General features: G+C 37.5%; 6 protein-coding genes across 7 annotated transcripts; 3 read left to right on the forward strand and 3 right to left on the reverse strand.

Annotated features, from left to right (window-relative positions):
- The first annotated feature begins 500 nt into the window (after positions 1 to 500).
- Positions 501 to 2,676, forward strand: LOC18019410 (PRA1 family protein A1). The gene is made up of 8 exons (XM_006398605.2): positions 501 to 883; positions 1,169 to 1,209; positions 1,290 to 1,368; positions 1,500 to 1,586; positions 1,669 to 1,757; positions 1,855 to 1,926; positions 2,003 to 2,112; positions 2,309 to 2,676. The coding sequence occupies exons 1-7, from the start codon at positions 726 to 728 to the stop codon at positions 2,104 to 2,106; spliced, it is 630 nt and encodes a 209-aa protein (XP_006398668.1). The 5' UTR covers positions 501 to 725; the 3' UTR covers positions 2,107 to 2,112; positions 2,309 to 2,676.
- A 185-nt stretch (positions 2,677 to 2,861) lies between these two features.
- On the reverse strand, positions 2,862 to 4,355 carry LOC18019411 (uncharacterized protein At2g39795, mitochondrial). The gene is made up of 3 exons (XM_006398606.2): positions 3,978 to 4,355; positions 3,245 to 3,591; positions 2,862 to 3,161 (listed from the first exon to the last, which is right to left on the reverse strand). The coding sequence occupies exons 1-3, from the start codon at positions 4,251 to 4,253 to the stop codon at positions 3,002 to 3,004; spliced, it is 783 nt and encodes a 260-aa protein (XP_006398669.1). The 5' UTR covers positions 4,254 to 4,355; the 3' UTR covers positions 2,862 to 3,001.
- Positions 4,356 to 4,756: 401 nt separating this feature from the next.
- On the forward strand, positions 4,757 to 6,154 carry LOC18019412 (CASP-like protein 5B1). 2 transcript variants are annotated; one of them, XM_024155394.1, is made up of 4 exons: positions 4,757 to 4,910; positions 5,253 to 5,374; positions 5,638 to 5,770; positions 5,899 to 6,154. In XM_024155394.1, exons 1-4 carry the CDS (start codon positions 4,908 to 4,910, stop codon positions 6,088 to 6,090), a joined length of 450 nt encoding a protein of 149 aa, XP_024011162.1. In that variant the 5' UTR covers positions 4,757 to 4,907; the 3' UTR covers positions 6,091 to 6,154. The 2 variants fall into 2 exon arrangements, with proteins under 2 accessions (XP_024011162.1, XP_024011161.1); XM_024155393.1 differs by having other exon boundaries at positions 4,757 to 5,374.
- A 3-nt stretch (positions 6,155 to 6,157) lies between these two features.
- On the reverse strand, positions 6,158 to 8,612 carry LOC18019413 (wall-associated receptor kinase-like 20). Its single transcript, XM_006398608.2, has 4 exons — positions 8,169 to 8,612; positions 7,525 to 7,909; positions 7,372 to 7,431; positions 6,158 to 7,285 (listed from the first exon to the last, which is right to left on the reverse strand). Exons 1-4 carry the CDS (start codon positions 8,610 to 8,612, stop codon positions 6,192 to 6,194), a joined length of 1,983 nt encoding a protein of 660 aa, XP_006398671.1. The 3' UTR covers positions 6,158 to 6,191.
- Positions 8,613 to 11,101: 2,489 nt separating this feature from the next.
- Positions 11,102 to 13,005, forward strand: LOC18019415 (phosphopantothenate--cysteine ligase 2). The gene is made up of 9 exons (XM_006398610.2): positions 11,102 to 11,347; positions 11,449 to 11,566; positions 11,645 to 11,689; positions 11,783 to 11,868; positions 11,997 to 12,049; positions 12,132 to 12,191; positions 12,343 to 12,444; positions 12,545 to 12,664; positions 12,751 to 13,005. The coding sequence occupies exons 1-9, from the start codon at positions 11,224 to 11,226 to the stop codon at positions 12,988 to 12,990; spliced, it is 948 nt and encodes a 315-aa protein (XP_006398673.1). The 5' UTR covers positions 11,102 to 11,223; the 3' UTR covers positions 12,991 to 13,005.
- Positions 13,006 to 13,178: 173 nt separating this feature from the next.
- Positions 13,179 to 13,799, reverse strand: LOC18019416. The gene has a single exon (XM_006398611.2). The coding sequence runs from the start codon at positions 13,731 to 13,733 to the stop codon at positions 13,497 to 13,499; it is 237 nt and encodes a 78-aa protein (XP_006398674.1). The 5' UTR covers positions 13,734 to 13,799; the 3' UTR covers positions 13,179 to 13,496.
- Between the last annotated feature and the right edge of the window lie 2,107 nt (positions 13,800 to 15,906).

Consider the following 15,906-nt stretch of genomic DNA (forward strand, 5'->3'; position numbering starts at 1 on the left):
TTTGTTTTTTTGAAACGGCGACTCGTAACTTAAAAACTTGAATGAGCAATAATAAACGTGAATGCGTAAATCACCTCTATCCATGTCAGTGTAATTACCGCAATTTATCTGTTATCAACGAGTTATGACTGCCGGTTCTAGTGAAAAACCGAGGTTTTGGTTCGTGTTTAGAATCTATTTTTGGTTTATGGATATAGAAAACATATACTATAAAACCGTTTTCGTCAAACTAGACTATAAATTCAGATCAGTTTTTAGTTCGTAAAGAATCGAATCAGTGCTGGTTATCCACATTTAAATATTTCTAGTGGAGAATATGGATAACTTAATTTTTATATAATTTCTAAAAATTATTTTACGTAATTGAACCGGGTAAGCCTCGGCTCACACAAAATGTGGTCTACGCATAAGGAAAACCAGGACTAAAGGGCGTAAATGTCATTTGACAAAAGAGACGCGTGGCGTGCTCTTTAACATTTCCCACAATGCAATGCATTGAAAAAGCGATAAAGACTTTTCATTTCGATTATAATACAATCCCTGCACGAAATCGGTTTTTCTTCATCTTCCCAGATTTCTCTCGCGATCTCTCTTCGAGGAAGCTTTGATTTGATCATAATCGGTCGACTCTGTGAAGATTATTCTTATTGTTTGCTAGGGTTTAACACTGATCGGATTCTGGGATTTGGAGAGTTGAGTTTGTGATCGGAGATTTTCACGAGGTCATGGATTGGGGAAATGTGACGGTTGAGGATCTCGTCGATGCTCTCCGAGAGGTTGACTGGTCGTCTCCGCCGCGTCCGCTCTCTGAGTTCTTCTCTAGGTTCACCGTTCCTAAATCTCTCGCGAAATGGGATAGCCGCCTCAAGTGCAATCTCTACTAGTACGATCACTCTCTCTCTCTCGTCTCTCTACTTGTCTCTCTTGTTCGCTAGCTAGGTCTATCATTTGGCAGATTGATTGTTTAATTGTTCAATTTGGTGGCTGGTGAGAGTCATGTTTCACAATATTTATTCGGATCTGTATCTGTTGGTGCGATTAATCTCTAAACAATCCCGTTGAGAATTTACCGATCTTATTCGTCCCGATTGCTATATTATTTTACCTTATTGCATCATAAGATAGTAATTTGAGCGTAATATTGACCTGTGATGATGTATTTTTGCAGCTACCGTACAAACTATTTCATCATGATCGTCTTTATACTTGGTAAGTGATGTGAGAAAGTGGCAAGTCACATATCTGTATTTGATACTCCTACTTGAAAATGTCGAAATTTTACTTTGCAGGATTGGGATTTCTGACAAGGCCTCTCGCGATTCTCTCTTCCCTTTTGACAGCACTAAGTGTGGCATTTCTAAATGACAGGTTTTTGGTTTTTCTTCCTTCTATTGTTTTCAAGCTGATTAGATCTCACACCTTTGAACTTCTGGATATATTTCTATGTAAGTTAGGATCCTTATTGGAACAGAATCCATAATGACGATTATTATCTACAGCTTTGCAGGTTCCTTTAGTGAGAAGGCGACACGAACCATCAGAAGATTCTCTCCACCGTTAGCTGCTAAAATGAGACCTCCATTGACGTATGTTTATTGTTTGCCTCCCCTTATTACGTTTCTTACTCTTTGTTACTTGTTTATAATCTATATTATGTGTGCTTTATAGACCTGTCATTCGTGGACGACCATCAGCAAAGAGAGCAATCTATATATGTGGTCAACCTCGTTGGGTCTTCGTCTTGATATTCTCACTTGGTATGTGGATGCATATATTTTTCATTTGATGAGAAACTTTATTGGAATATATTCTGAAACCATTTGGAATTATGTTTTCAATATTTTTGTTTCGCAGTGAGTTTTGCCCTTTGGTATATTTCCTGTGGTTTGTTCACCGTCTCTTTGGCACTACTCATTGGACTTCTTGGTATGCCATCTACACAAATTGTCGTAACTTAGTTTCTCTTACATCCCTTATAACCTTTTTGTTATTTGTGGTACAGCTACAGTTCTTCATGCAAGCTTAAGAACACCAAATTTGAAGGCACGTCTTAATACATTCAGGGAGGAATTTCGAGCAGTGTGGCGTAACTACAGTGAGATTTAGAGTAATGTAAGTTGAAAAAACCTTGTTCTTGTTCAACTTAAACCTTTTCATCTCAACCACCAGAGTTTATGGAACTATATGATGCTATAGTGAACTTCCAGAATCCGTTTTGTTCTTGAATTTAATATTGAAAAAAACCTAAACTGCACATTGGTGCTTAATTGGACGGTTATTTATTTGAAATGTTTAACATATTCCTCAGCTTGTGGTTTTGTCCCGGGAACCTAACGCGGTGAAGATCAACCTTACAGCATTTCTTGAAGATAGAACCAGTCTCTGTTCTCTGGTTTTTGGCTCTGGATTGGTCCTCCATGACTCGGTTTATCTGTTTCTTGATCTGGTTTTGCTTTTTGTAGCAAAGTCGTCTTTTTTCTTTGTTAGAAAGACTTGTAAAGCCAGCTTTTTTGCTGTTCTTGTTTTTCCGAACATCTTTATGAATTATGATGCATTACTGTACAAATCCTAGAGTCGTTAACTTTACAGGTTGTATTTTTATTTTTCTTTCCTTAGAATTCGAGTTCTAGATGAGTTGAATGGAATCTAAACAATAGCTAAAATGTAATCTAAATAATAACTAAAATGAAAAAAATACAAAGCCTAACGAAGAGTGTTTTGCTCAAATTTTTTTTTTTTTTTGCAAAATAATTGGAAAAAAAATGTTGCCAGTAGTGCTTATAGGGGAAAACGTATTATTATTTCCATTTTCTAAACCGAAAACTCGAAAGGAAAATCGTACACGTGGCAATATTGTCAACAAGCAACAACTCTTTCCAATAAATTTCTGAATCATCATGGATCATGGTGATATCAAGTTCATCTACGATAAACTCAAAAGTTTTGAAGTAAAAACCTCACCTAAAAGTTTCACTCTTATTCTACTGAACAAAGTTCTGTTTTACTTCTCAACAAAAGACTTAAGATCCTTGAGCCATTGAAGATACTCTCTGCTATCTTTGTTGGCCACGTAATCTGCCAGAAAGTCAGTGAAGCTCGGTTTGATCCCCCTGATCTCCAAGAACCTGTGGAAAGCCTTCTGCAAGTTCTCATCCAAGTCACTGCACAAAACCCAAAATTCAATCACACAACAATATCCAATCTCATATATTGCAACAACGCGCTATGATTGAACAGAGCTTACTCAAAGTCAGGTCCTTCGTAAGCAAGCTCATTGTCAGATCCTTCAGGATGTTTGATCGATAAACTATCAATCACAATCTCATCAGCGTAGGCGCTGACTCCAAACTCAAGACAGACACCATCACCTTTCGACACACTCACAACCATTGGAATCCGGATCTTGACCGAGTTTTCTTGCTCTTCTTCATCATCGTTTTGTTCCGCTTCTTCTTCATCATCATCATAAGGTGCGCTAGAGTCAACTTCCACTTGGATGGTTTCATCCTCAAATTTCCTTTGTAGCAACACAGTTCTCTCCCCTGGAGTATCAATGATTTCAAAAGGAAACCCTTCTGGCTTATCTTCCAACTGTTTTTCCACAATTTTTAGTAAACGAGAATTCAAAATTCAGATTGCTGTGCGAATCATAAAGAAATCGACATTGTTACTCAAATTCAGATGCAATTGTCACACATCTTGACTTCGATTTAAATCAAGAAATGATTCAACACAGAACACAATAAAAATCATGAAATAATTTAACACAGATCACAGAGAGAATCTAGCAGATACCTACAATGGGAGTATCATAAAAACTCGATATTGTTACTCAAATTCAGATAAAGTTGTTCTAAAATCAAACAACTCTGCAACCTAAGAAATGTAAACTTCATGTAAGTTAATAGAATGCATCTGCACTTTAACCGAAATCAAATCATTTAGCGCATATACATATATCGAAACATAAAACTTACGACGTTTTCATCAGGTGCCTCCTCGTTCACGGCGCATTCAATTTCAGATTCGAGAACGCTAACCAGATTCTCGTCGGCGGTTTTTTTAGTGACGACACTTTCCGACGAAAATCTCGAGAAAGAGATAATCGATCCACGGCTGAGCTGCTGGCTACCAAGAATCAGTCTCTCGGCGGAGACGGCGCCAGTGCGGAGGCTCACCGGAGATCTAACTGCACGAAAGGCAAGAGTGGCCACTGTCGACGAGGCTCGACGAAACACGGTGCTTAGCGACATTTTCGGTGGATTCTAGGGTTTAGCTGAATCGAGGAGGAATGGGGCTACACGAGACGATCGAAATGAGGGTTTTACTGAGAGAGATTGAGGTTTAAGGTGTCTAGTTTATACATATTGAAATCTCTAGCATATAATAAAATCCGAAGAGGCCCAATATTTTACTGGGCCACTAGAAGCCCACCTTTTGGCGGCTGTATGATTCTTGTTTGGAACGGAAAACCTATTGACCAAATCCGGGAGGGAGATTTTAACAAATTTGTGCTGAGATTGTATGAATCAATCCTGACGTTTTCAAATTATTATTATTTTTTTTTTATCGTTAATGAAATTTAAAACAACAAAAAATTGGTGGTTTTTTTATGGACGACAATCAGGCACTGGAATAAGATAATATAAAAATATATTGTTAGAATTGAGTTAAGAACAATCACCATATTGGCGAAAATGTTCTTAAAAATAAAATATTCAAAGAGAGAAATTGGGATATTCGTAGAGTGAGGAGGGATGTCACTGTGCAGACACGTGCCAAAAGGCAAAAGAGAAAACAATAGCTCTCGTGCGTCAGAATTGCGTCACTTTCCGTCACTGTTTCTTCAATTTCGTTGGCTTGAAGTTTAGGGGAACATAATTGTTCCTCCAAAAACAGAAACAATTATGGTAGATACATCTTTTAATAATCAAAGCTCAAAAAGTTGTCTTTTTTTTTAGTGTTGGTTTTCTGGTGGATAGGCTCATAATTGATTGACCCACAATTTGGTTTCCTTAGGGTTTATGATCTTAAGTGAAAATTTCTTGAAGTATAGTGAGAGATTTCGGAATCTGAGGTTTTGGGTATGTGAATTTCTCAGATAAGATGTTGAGTTTAGGGTTTCTTATATCGATTTTGTGGCAAGTAGCGATTTTTTCTTAGCAGGGATTTTGGTGAGGAGCAGAGATTGAAAGTCTAGATTTTTTATTATATTCTTCTAGTTTCTGATTTGCTCGTGGTCGATGAAGAAGATGATCGGGAGTCCTGGAACGATGAGTGGATTGATATTGAGAATAGGGCAATGTGCAACCGCTGCTGCTTCGATCGGTGTTATGGTTTCTGCTCCGGGCTTCTCTAGTTACACTGCTTTCTGGTAACTTTCGATAGTGAGATGGAGTTGCTAATTTCTTGTTGATTACGATTGGTATGTCTGTTTTTATTGGAATCGATCTCATAGGTCGTGTCGTGCCTATTTGAAGACAGAATCAACATAACTAGTAATTGTGTCTGATTGTATCAGTTGAAATTTGCCTGAATCTTTAACAAAGTTTATTTTGTTTCTCTGTTATAGTGAAATGGGATTGTTCTATACTTTGGTTGCTGCATAATTATAATACATTTTGCTTATGATTTCAGCTTCTTAGTTGCATCTATGGGTCTTCAATTGATTTGGAGCTTTGGACTTGCGTGTCTCGATGTATATGCGATAAGGCGGAAAAGTGATCTACAAACCCCCATCTTATTGAGCCTATTCACTGTTGGTGATTGGGTACTGATTTTATTTTCCATTTCATTATAGCAAACACAGTTTCATTCGAAATGGTTTCTTATTACGCATTTTGGATGTTTCTGTTATAAAGGCTGAGTTTTTGATAGATTTCTGTTTGAACTCTGCAGGTCACTGCACTTCTCTCTCTTGCAGCCGCGTGTTCATCTGCAGGAGTTACGGTTTTATTCACAAAAGACACTGAATTTTGCAGGCAGACCTCTCTCTCTTGTGATAGGTTTCAGATTTCGGTCGGTTTAGCTTTCTTCAACTGGGTTTTGGCTGCTATATCTTCTCATGCGATGTTTTGGATCTTGACATGACATTTCAGCAAACCCATCTCCTTGATTTTACAAAAATCCATTTCTGCAAATCGTTTCTCTAATTCATAACCGCAAAAAAGGGCAAGGGTACAAGGTGAATCCTAAGACAACTGTGTCTCAGTAACCTCTTGCGCTAAAATATTGATAATGTATTCGATCTCATCAGCAACCTCTTTCATGGAAGGCCGGTTCTGTCTCCGCTCGTTAAGGCATGCCGATGCTAAATTCCCGAGCTGCTGCATCGTCTCCAGGTCAAGCTTACTAGCCGTCTTCTTCAGCAGCGGATCGATGCATTCAATCAGTCTCTCTTCATCCATCATCTTGTTTATATACATCACTAGGTTCACATCTTCCTCTTCCCTACTGAAATCTAGGGCCTTTTGCGATGTAACTATCTCCAGAAGCACAACTCCGAAGCTATACACGTCGCTCTTATCGGTGAGCTGGAAATTCCTGTAGTATTCTGGATCGAGATAACCCAATGTACCTTGCGCACCCGTGAAGATATGGCTCTCGTTATTAGCAGTTTCCGTCAAATCCACGAGCCTGGATAACCCAAAGTCTGAAACTTTGGCGTTTAACTTGTCGTCGAGCAAAATATTGCTGGATTTTACATCGCGGTGGTAAATGGGCGGCATTGCTGCGGAGTGAAGATACGCTAAGCCTTCAGCTGTTTGGTATGCGATCTGCAGTCTTCGTCGCCAAGTCAGCGGTTTCCATTGGCGATCTGGATCGCCATGGAGATGTTCGAATAGCGTTCCGTTGGGAATGAATTCGTAGATCAAGAGAGGCAGCTCGAGATCGACGCAGCAACCAAGAAGCCTAACTAAGCTTCTGTGATTGACTTGGCAGAGTATCCGAACTTCGTTTAGGATTTGATCGGTGCCTTTGGTGTTGTTAAGCGTTGCTCGTTTGATCGCAGTTATGGTTCCATCATCAAGAACAGCTTTGAACACTTCGCCAAAGCCTCCGGTGCCTATGAGATTGTCTTTTGAGAAATTGCTGGTTGCTTTTGTGATTTCTCTGCCGGTGAAGATTCTTGATGATTTTCCCGTGGATTTTGCGCTAAGCATCTCTTCTCGCTCCTTAACGATGTTCTTATGGATCTCTTTTTTAACCTTTTTGTGGCTATGTTTGTTTGCAAGAACCGCTACCGCAATCGCCAATGTAACTCCCACAACCGCAGCCGCCGCACCTTCAAGAGAAAGAATTTGATTTTTGTTTTTTTGGGTTTAGTTCATTTGTGAAAAAGTGAGTTTATATGTTCATCATCCTTAATACCTGCGAAAACAAAGGTCTTCTTCTTTTTCTTGCAGTGTTTCCCATGGCGACATTTACCACCTAAAACAGTTATGTTAAGAACCAATCAAAACACATTTATATATGATTCAAGAAATTTGATTTAGTGGTTCATTGGTAATGCGGTGTGCTTACATATGGCGTTAACCGGATCCCATTCCAGACCCTTTTTGCAGAAGCATCGTTTCAGACCGAGACTCGTTGGGTCAGGCAAGCACTTTGATTTACTCAACAAGAGGTTACAGTCTACATCCGTCTTGCAGACTGGTTCCTTAGGCAATGCCCATTGCAACTCGAGCCCCGGTTCAGGCCACTTCCCGGGAGGGGGTATCTCTTTGTTCGGATTCAACCCGACAAAGCTCTGGTACGCGAGACATCCTCCACCGTTGATCCTGATCGTGTAAGCGGTTTGAGACCCGTCGGTTCTAAAGGTGCAACAAAAGGGAGCCTTGGAACAAGCTGATGCGTTGTTCTTGACGTAGCTGTGGCATAAGCTAGTCCCGGTACAATCTATTGGCGCCTGCAGACCCCAAAATCTCTTGGTCAGGCCTGAAAACCGGGTTTCAGCACATTTTTTACCAAATTATCTATCTAGTTTCATTCAAGAGCCCTTGGACATTTGAACCTTACTGATTTAACGAATTATCTCAGAATACCAAATCAAACCGAACTGAATTATGTGAATGCTACACCTAATGAAACAATCCAAAAACCGGTTAAGACCAGCTAAAAAAGCTATTTGAATCAGAAAAGAACCAAAAAAAAGTAAACTGCTTTACCTGTAGCATAGCTTCAGGGCAACTAAGCAGCAAGATAGTGTTACTGCTAGTGATGCTGAAAGGGAGATTGGGGTTGAGCTCAAGGCCCGCTTTAGAGACATCAGCCGAGAGACAAGACTCGGAGCTAGCTAAACCGGGAGGACGTAGAACGATCCGCTGGGTCACCGGGTTAATGGACTTGATGACATACGATGACCCGTGAAGAGCGCCAAGATAAAGCTTACCCGCGACACAGTATATCTTGTAGGCTTGATCGCCACAACTTGGACCCGTGCTTAGCGGGTAAGGCACAACCGCAGGTCCACAATTCGGACACCGTGGTGGTCCGGCCATGGGATGGTTTGTCTTAGCATGGCGGGCACAAGAATTGCCTACGCATGATATCCATACGATCAAGAGAGTTGGTACCATCAATACGGCGTCGTATGATCGCTTCTTCTCCATCTTGGTAAGTAAGTTGATTAGTGTGTGGAGAATTAATGATACGAAAGATGTGAAGAAAGGTTTAGGCTTATGTACTAATGAAATGTCATTTATTATTAATGTTATTATTGTGGTTATACAATTGTTACGTATTTCATAGTGATAAGTAGAAGAAGCAATTCCCGATTTGTTGTAAAACGAGAAAATGTTAGGATTGATTTGGGTTTGCTCAAAATCATGTTTGTATTTTCTAAGGAAGATTGTGCAGATTCAGTGTCTGTCACGATCATCCCGACATTTTTCATGTTTCCTAAGTTTTATACTGTGCTTACGTTCTTTGGGATCCTACGCGATTACAAAAAAAAAAAAAAGACTAATTAAATAGGCTCTTCGATTTGATTTTCCTCAAAATTTAAATGGCAGAGCCGTTGGCGCGCGAATGTTTCTTAATTAGCACGACACTGTCCACCACACCTCTCAGCCATTTTTGTTAGGATGATTTATCATTATAATTACTTCTTTGAACCACTAGATATTTTAAATTAATCAAAGTATATGTATATATATATATATATCTTTTTTGTTAAAGAAAATTATTACAATATACAATTTTTAAAAAACTGTATTTACGCAATCTATTATAATTAAGTAGGTCTTGTCCATATATCTTATGTGGATCTTCGATATATTTTGTGTGTGTGTATGTATATACTTCTTATATGTATAACTAAACCTAGAGAAAATAAAACAGAATATACAAGATCCAAAGCTTTGCACATGCAAAGATTTTACGTTTTTCACGTATTTATATTTCATTATTTTGGTGTTTGTTGTTTAAACCCTTAACATGATCTAGAGTGTCCGGTTTCAATACGGAGTTATGTATCCAAGTTTGCGATACCGTTCCCATTTCCCACATCACTGGAAGCCACTCGGATCAAACAACTCCATATAATTTACGTTAAAACCAAAATAAAAATAAAAATAAAAATAATTACCCGGCCCCTATGATACTAATATAAAAAAACCATGATTACATATATGTTAAATTGTTTCATCAATATTGTGGACATCCTTACAACACTTAGATTTGCAGTTTACCATGATTATGATGGAATTACCACAATATACAATTACCACAATCACATGCAGACCATTAGATATGCATAATATATCATCATATTCATCACTGTCCTTTTGGCAGAAACTTGGGGTATCCCTAGTGGGAAGAAGTACGAGACGACGACGTTGTCTCGAACAATCCAAGACGGTCCGATCTGAATCGCCTGAGATCCGACGGTCGAAACTCATCTAAGGAATCGTCGGGAAGTCGCATGTAATAACCGGCGGTAGAAGGAGAGTGATGATCGCTGAACAAAACCAACGATAAGTTTCTTTCTCTTCTATACATAACAATGGCTTTGTATAAAAATGGAATCAAGCCTTCCATTTATTTTTCTTACAAAATCAAATTCTTTTAAACCTTTTTTTTCTTGGAACCTGCAAAGAGATTTTAGTTTTTATGGTTTTGTGACCAATGTGAGGGGAATGTTATAATTTATAGTACAAGAGAGAAAATGATATAATGACGTGGCGTGATGGTTATTATGCCACGTCTTGTTAATCGTGACGGTAAATAATGTTTGTTAGTGGCTTAGAGGATATGTTTGCACTTTGCATTGAGGAGAAACCAAAAAAGAATTATGAGAACGAAAGAAAAGATGTGAAAGGAAAGTCTCGACTTCCATGAAGCAAACCTTGAGGTTGAACTTCGCAAGCAATCTAAAGCTAAATCAATATATCATTAGTTTATTAATTTCCTTTAATGACTACATATCCTCAAAACCTATACAATTAACTTAACTTAATGAATACTGTCCCAAAAAAAATTAACATAATGAACGAAACATATTAATTATCGATCGGAATACATCGTAAGCTGCCAAAATGGAAGAAGCCAACCGAATACTTGTTACTCATCGTTTAGAAAAAGAAGTTACGAAGAAATTTTGACATTCCTAACCAATAAACTAATTTTGAAAAAAAAAAACATAATTTGTTTCTGAAAAGCATGCTCTAGCTTGTTTAATGAATAACATAAGTTCATTTTTAGACGAGAGAGACTTTTCGATCGTCTCCACCAAAATTTACAAATGTAATATGAACCCATTAGTTCAGGTCAAACTCCATAACATGTTTATACGATTGGATCAGATATTTGTTTGGTTAGATTTTTTGAATTTCTTTCATTGCCACAAAAAGACTTGGACGCAACCAGGCAAAGCAAATAATCAAATCCAAACCCCCTGGGGACTTTCTTGTAAAAATAAAACTGAAAGCGCAGATATATGAACTTCTTAAAAAAAGATGTCCCTATTTGAAAATATTCGCGTGTAATTCTATTCGCCGTTTCTAAGGCCCAATGTGTAGCTAACTGAGCCTTATAACCAAAAACCCAATATGTTGTAGCTCAAAAGTCTACCTTGCTCTCTCACTCCACCTTCGATCTCCCTCATCTGGTTTCGTTTCTAAAAGCAATTCTGTTGAAGGTTTAATTCAAGCTATATAAATCCACGAGGAAGAAAAAAAACAAAATCTGATTTTAGTTACACTGTTTGCGTAGAGAATCGAAATGAGTTCGATCCCTGGGTTGGTGGAAGATGAAATTAGTTCGTTTTTCGAATCGTCTCCACCTCTGAAGAACATGGAAGAGATTGTCGAGAAGCTTAATGGGTTCATCGATTCATCTTCGCAAGGCGAGATCAGAATCATTATCTATAAACGTGACATTTCGATTGTATATGTTGTTTTCTCGATGTGTGAAAATTGATTTTGGAGGATTTTTCAAAATTTTCAGGAGGAGGGAGGAGGATCGTATGTGTGACTTCAGGCGGAACAACGGTTCCATTGGAGCAACGATGCGTAAGATATATCGATAATTTCAGCTCAGGAAATAGAGGCGCTGCATCTACTGAGTAAGTTTAGGTTTTGTCTTTTCAATGACTCTTAAATAATCATTCTTTGGTCTAAAATTGTTTGGTTTGATTGCAAAGGAACTTCGTGAAAGCTGGATATGCTGTGATATTTCTCTATAGGAGGTACATTAATCTCGTTCTGTGTTTCTGAATTGTGTAAAAATTGAACCTTTTTGCTTTGGTGATTGTTTATAATCGGTTCTATGTGATGTTTAGGGGAACTTGCCAGCCATATTGCCGGTCTCTTCCCGATGATCCATTCCTTGAATGTTTTGAGTTTCCAGATAAGACAAATATTCAAGGTTTTTTTTTATTAGGACCCTTTTTCGCAATCTATATACATATTTAGGTGTAATGTGCGGTTGATGGATAATAAGTGCGTGTTTCAGTCTGGGTACGGTAACAGCCATATTGTTTGTTAACTTTGCAGTTCATGCATCACATTTAGAAGCTGTGAAAATGGCTGTCATGGACCAGCAAGCTGTATGTATTTAGACCACTTGTTTCTTTCTTCCTGCGTTTGTTTTACAGAAAGATGATCACTTTCTGTTAACCAACATTGCAGGCAGTAGCAGAAGCTCGCTTACTGAAACTCCCATTCTCAACCATATATGAGTATCTCCAGGTTCTTGAATCCTCTTACACATCCTATTTTCAGTGATGTTTATTGTTTTTTTCTTGATCACCACTGTATAATCGAACCCACCATAAAATAGACTTTTGTGAGAATTCTTCAACTGAAATCACTTTCTCTTTGTGAATGTTTCTGGTTACAGATGTTGCGGTTGATTGCAATGGCATTGAAAGATGTCGGTCCATGTTCAATGTTTTATCTTGCTGCTGCTGTATCCGACTTTTATGTCCCATGGAATAGCATGGTAAGAGTCTCATGTCCCTATGACCGATCATAGCTACACGATTCTTATATTTTGTCTGAATAAATTGTTTTTTTTTTCCCCATATATTTGGTTAAACCAGACAGAGCACAAAATAGAATCAGGATCTGGTCCTTTGGACATAAGACTAGCTCAAGTCCCTAAAATGCTTTCAATCCTGAGAACGAATTGGGCTCCAAAGGCTTTCTGCATCTCATTCAAGGTCAAATCTCTCTTTCACTCTTTACGGTCTCTCTGGTACCAATTATCGAAAACTCAGTAAACTCATATGGATTTTTTTTGATCCAGCTTGAGACAGACTCAAAGATTCTGATAGAGAAGGCTACAAAGGCTCTACGAAAATACAAAGTGCACGCGGTTGTAGCCAATGAGCTCTCAACACGTAAGGAGGAAGTTGTGGTTGTTTCAAGCAACGGTAATGTTGTGGTGCGATGCGATCCCGATAAGCCTGAATCTATTGTCGAAGATAATCTCATTCGTCTCATCGTAGATCGACATTCCACATACATCAAAGAATCTCACACTTAGATTCTCCAAATTGCTTCCAATTCAAGAAAAGTTTAAATGTTTCCTCCACGCAATAGATATCTATAGATGATTTGTATGTGTTCCGTGCGATTGTGTATTTATGAGTGATGATATATTTAAATACATATGATAATTCACTAAATAAAAGAAAGAACCATATGATAACACACTTGACTTTATAATTCCACAATCAACAACCCATTAAACAAATTATACATACATGATCCACCAAAAGTCCAGTAAAATTACAGCTTTGTTAAGTTTCATCATCAAGATTATGGACATCCTTACAACACTTATATTTACAGTTTTACCAAAATCTTGACGATTTAACAGAGCTTTGTTTCACAACTATAACAATTCACGAAGTGAACCAGAGCTTTGTTTTGCTCACAACTATAACAATTTACGAAGTGAACCATAACAACGTATTATATAAATATAAAATAGTTAATATACAATTACCACAGCACATTGTCTGTCCCTACGTACGTTTGGCGATGTTCCTAGTGGGAACACGTACGAGATGATGAGGACGTCGTCGTTTCGAGCAATCCAAGACGGTCTGAACCAAATCGCCGAAGATCCGACCTTCGAAATCTACCGGAGGAATCCCCGGGAAGTCTCATGTAGTAACCGGAGGTAGAAGAAGAGTGATGATCGCTGAGCAAAACCGACGAAAAGCTTCCTTCTCTTTTATATACAACAAAGGCTTTGTACAAAAAGGGAATCAAACCTTCCATTTTGTTTCCTTCTAAACCCTTCACAGCTTTTCTTATAGTTTTGAAGGGACTTTTTTTTAATGGGTTGTGTGTGATCAAATGCGAGGGCCTTTGGTGTATAATATAGGAGGGAGGAGGGAAGAGATAGTGACGTGACGTGACGTGTATGATGCCACGTATGCTTAGGCGTCACGGTAAATAATGTTTTTAAGGATATGCATTGAAGAGAATTAAAAAAGGAACAAGTATAAATTTTGTGAGACGAAAAATAATATGTGAAAGGAAAGTCTCAACTTACATCAAGAAACCTTGAGCTTCCCAATCAATCTTAAAATTACCACCTTTAGATAAATGAAAGCTTCATCATAGTTTGTTAATAAACTTAATGATAAACACACGGCCAACAATATATTAACAAAAGAAATTAGATACATGTATTAGTTCCTTAATAAAACAAGTATATGATGTCAAAATCACATCGAAGAAGTACATAAACCGTGTTTTGCTACGTTACATTTGTTACTCTGAGTTTCGAAAGAGAAGATAAGAAAAACATCTGTTATTCTTACTTAAATCTTTTTTTTTTCTGAAAAACCATATTTTATTTTTAAATTTTAAGAACAAATCTACAATTACGAATTGAACTTTGTTTTTGATCAAAAAACATGCAAGCTAGCTAAACTATTAAAAACTCAATTTCTATTGTCAGCAATCGATTTGGATTAATTAATTTCTCGTATCAAATTACCCACCCCACTAGCCTCACAATCTTGAATGAAGTCATAGTTTGCATCATATATCGGGAAAGATTAATCCCATTGTCATTTTATTCTTTATTATTTAATTAAATGGTTTTCTTATATACGTTTTCCTTCAAACCAGATATGATTGCTTCTTTCACTCAAAAAGTGATGACTATACTTTCTTACTTTTCAGTATTGTTAATCGGGTTAGGTGAGTAGAATTACAACGAACACATCACCATTAAAAAAAAACAATTAAGCCAATTATATTGGGCTGTTTTTGTGGGCAAAAGAACATAAGCATTTAAAACATTTATCCAAGTGTCCTGTGAGCTAAAACCTGAATCGTAGAGAGTAGAAAACTTTACCGTGTTCAGATCGTTGAAATTCAATAACATGACGATGAGTGCACAAGAGAGCAGTTACAGTAAAAAAAACAGTTTAATCATAATTGCACAACCAGTGCACAAGAAGATAACAGCTAGATATTTTAGAAAATGTTGAAGGAGTGAATTGAAAGACAGCTTGCTTGCGGATTAAAGTAAAGAAGAAGAAACTGAGAGAGTTGCTTACCGATTTTGGTGGAAAAGAGTCAGCCGATCGTGGGGAATGCTGTTAAATTTTCAGTGCACCAAAAAACTTAGGGTAACAAAACAAAAAAACATATAACTATAAATAAGAAATTGATCCATCAAATCAATCAAGAAAAAAAAGAATAAAATTCACATACCATCATCGGATTCTCTAAAAGAGAGTTCTGTTCAATCCTATGAAATTAGGGTTTACATCAGATGTGAACACTTTCACCATGAATATGATTAGAGATTAGCGGAAGTTACAATGGCTTTTGCAGAAGGATAAATTTGGGCGGAGATGACAGACTTTTTTCGACTAGAATTTTGAAACAGATCCCAAAGTGTTTGTGGTGAGACCTGTGGGTTAACACCTGAGAGGTAGAGTGTAGTGACGCTTAGTGCTTTAGTTGGAAAAGAGATATTAGATATTTGATATTTGAAATCCAGCAACTTCAGGATCAAGCGTGCACAAGAGAGCAACTATTAAATATATATATATATATATATATAATCAATCAGATAGATACAATCAAGACTTACTTGTAAGAAAACGAAGAAAGGTAGAAGAAATATTGTACCAGTTGTCTTTGAAACAAAGCACCGCCCCGGTGAATATAGGGTTTACAAGGGATTTGTATATTTTCACTTTGACGAGTGATGTAAGACCAAATTCATATCTAACTACCCTGAAAAGTTGATGTGCCAAAAATTTGAGATCAAAATCCCAGATAAACACTGGAGTCGTGAACCCTTCATTAACCAAGTCAGGAAAAGAGACATCGAGTATGAGAGTAGGATGATTATTCATCTTCTGAAATTTTAATTTGACAAAGGTTTCAGAAAGTTCAAGGTTTGAGAAAGGCTTAAGGGTTATTA

The sequence above is a fragment of the Eutrema salsugineum genome, unplaced genomic scaffold (genome assembly GCF_000478725.1).
Source record: "Eutrema salsugineum unplaced genomic scaffold, Eutsalg1_0 scaffold_2, whole genome shotgun sequence".
Classification (NCBI taxonomy): domain Eukaryota; kingdom Viridiplantae; phylum Streptophyta; class Magnoliopsida; order Brassicales; family Brassicaceae; genus Eutrema; species Eutrema salsugineum.

Excerpts from the sequence above, each read along its gene's own strand:
- LOC18019410 (XM_006398605.2), top strand. The coding sequence starts at position 726 with ATGGATTGGGGAAATGTGACGGTTGAGGATCTCGTCGATGCTCTCCGA. Across the intron at positions 1,587-1,668 it reads AAAATGAGACCTCCATTGAC|ACCTGTCATTCGTGGACGAC; the intron begins GTATGTTTATTG and ends TGTGCTTTATAG. Across the intron at positions 1,927-2,002 it reads ACTACTCATTGGACTTCTTG|CTACAGTTCTTCATGCAAGC; the intron begins GTATGCCATCTA and ends TTTGTGGTACAG.
- LOC18019415 (XM_006398610.2), top strand. The coding sequence starts at position 11,224 with ATGAGTTCGATCCCTGGGTTGGTGGAAGATGAAATTAGTTCGTTTTTC. Across the intron at positions 11,348-11,448 it reads CATCGATTCATCTTCGCAAG|GAGGAGGGAGGAGGATCGTA; the intron begins GCGAGATCAGAA and ends CAAAATTTTCAG. Across the intron at positions 11,690-11,782 it reads GTGATATTTCTCTATAGGAG|GGGAACTTGCCAGCCATATT; the intron begins GTACATTAATCT and ends TGTGATGTTTAG.
- LOC18019416 (XM_006398611.2), bottom strand. The coding sequence starts at position 13,733 with ATGGAAGGTTTGATTCCCTTTTTGTACAAAGCCTTTGTTGTATATAAA.
- LOC18019411 (XM_006398606.2), bottom strand. The coding sequence starts at position 4,253 with ATGTCGCTAAGCACCGTGTTTCGTCGAGCCTCGTCGACAGTGGCCACT. Across the intron at positions 3,592-3,977 it reads AGGCACCTGATGAAAACGTC|TTGGAAGATAAGCCAGAAGG; the intron begins GTAAGTTTTATG and ends GTGGAAAAACAG. Across the intron at positions 3,162-3,244 it reads TACGAAGGACCTGACTTTGA|TGACTTGGATGAGAACTTGC; the intron begins GTAAGCTCTGTT and ends GGTTTTGTGCAG.
- LOC18019413 (XM_006398608.2), bottom strand. The coding sequence starts at position 8,612 with ATGGAGAAGAAGCGATCATACGACGCCGTATTGATGGTACCAACTCTC. Across the intron at positions 7,910-8,168 it reads GCCCTGAAGCTATGCTACAG|GCGCCAATAGATTGTACCGG; the intron begins GTAAAGCAGTTT and ends TGGGGTCTGCAG. Across the intron at positions 7,286-7,371 it reads GAAGACCTTTGTTTTCGCAG|GTGCGGCGGCTGCGGTTGTG; the intron begins GTATTAAGGATG and ends TTTCTCTTGAAG.
- LOC18019412 (XM_024155393.1), top strand. The coding sequence starts at position 5,244 with ATGAAGAAGATGATCGGGAGTCCTGGAACGATGAGTGGATTGATATTG. Across the intron at positions 5,375-5,637 it reads TCTAGTTACACTGCTTTCTG|CTTCTTAGTTGCATCTATGG; the intron begins GTAACTTTCGAT and ends TTATGATTTCAG. Across the intron at positions 5,771-5,898 it reads TATTCACTGTTGGTGATTGG|GTCACTGCACTTCTCTCTCT; the intron begins GTACTGATTTTA and ends TGAACTCTGCAG.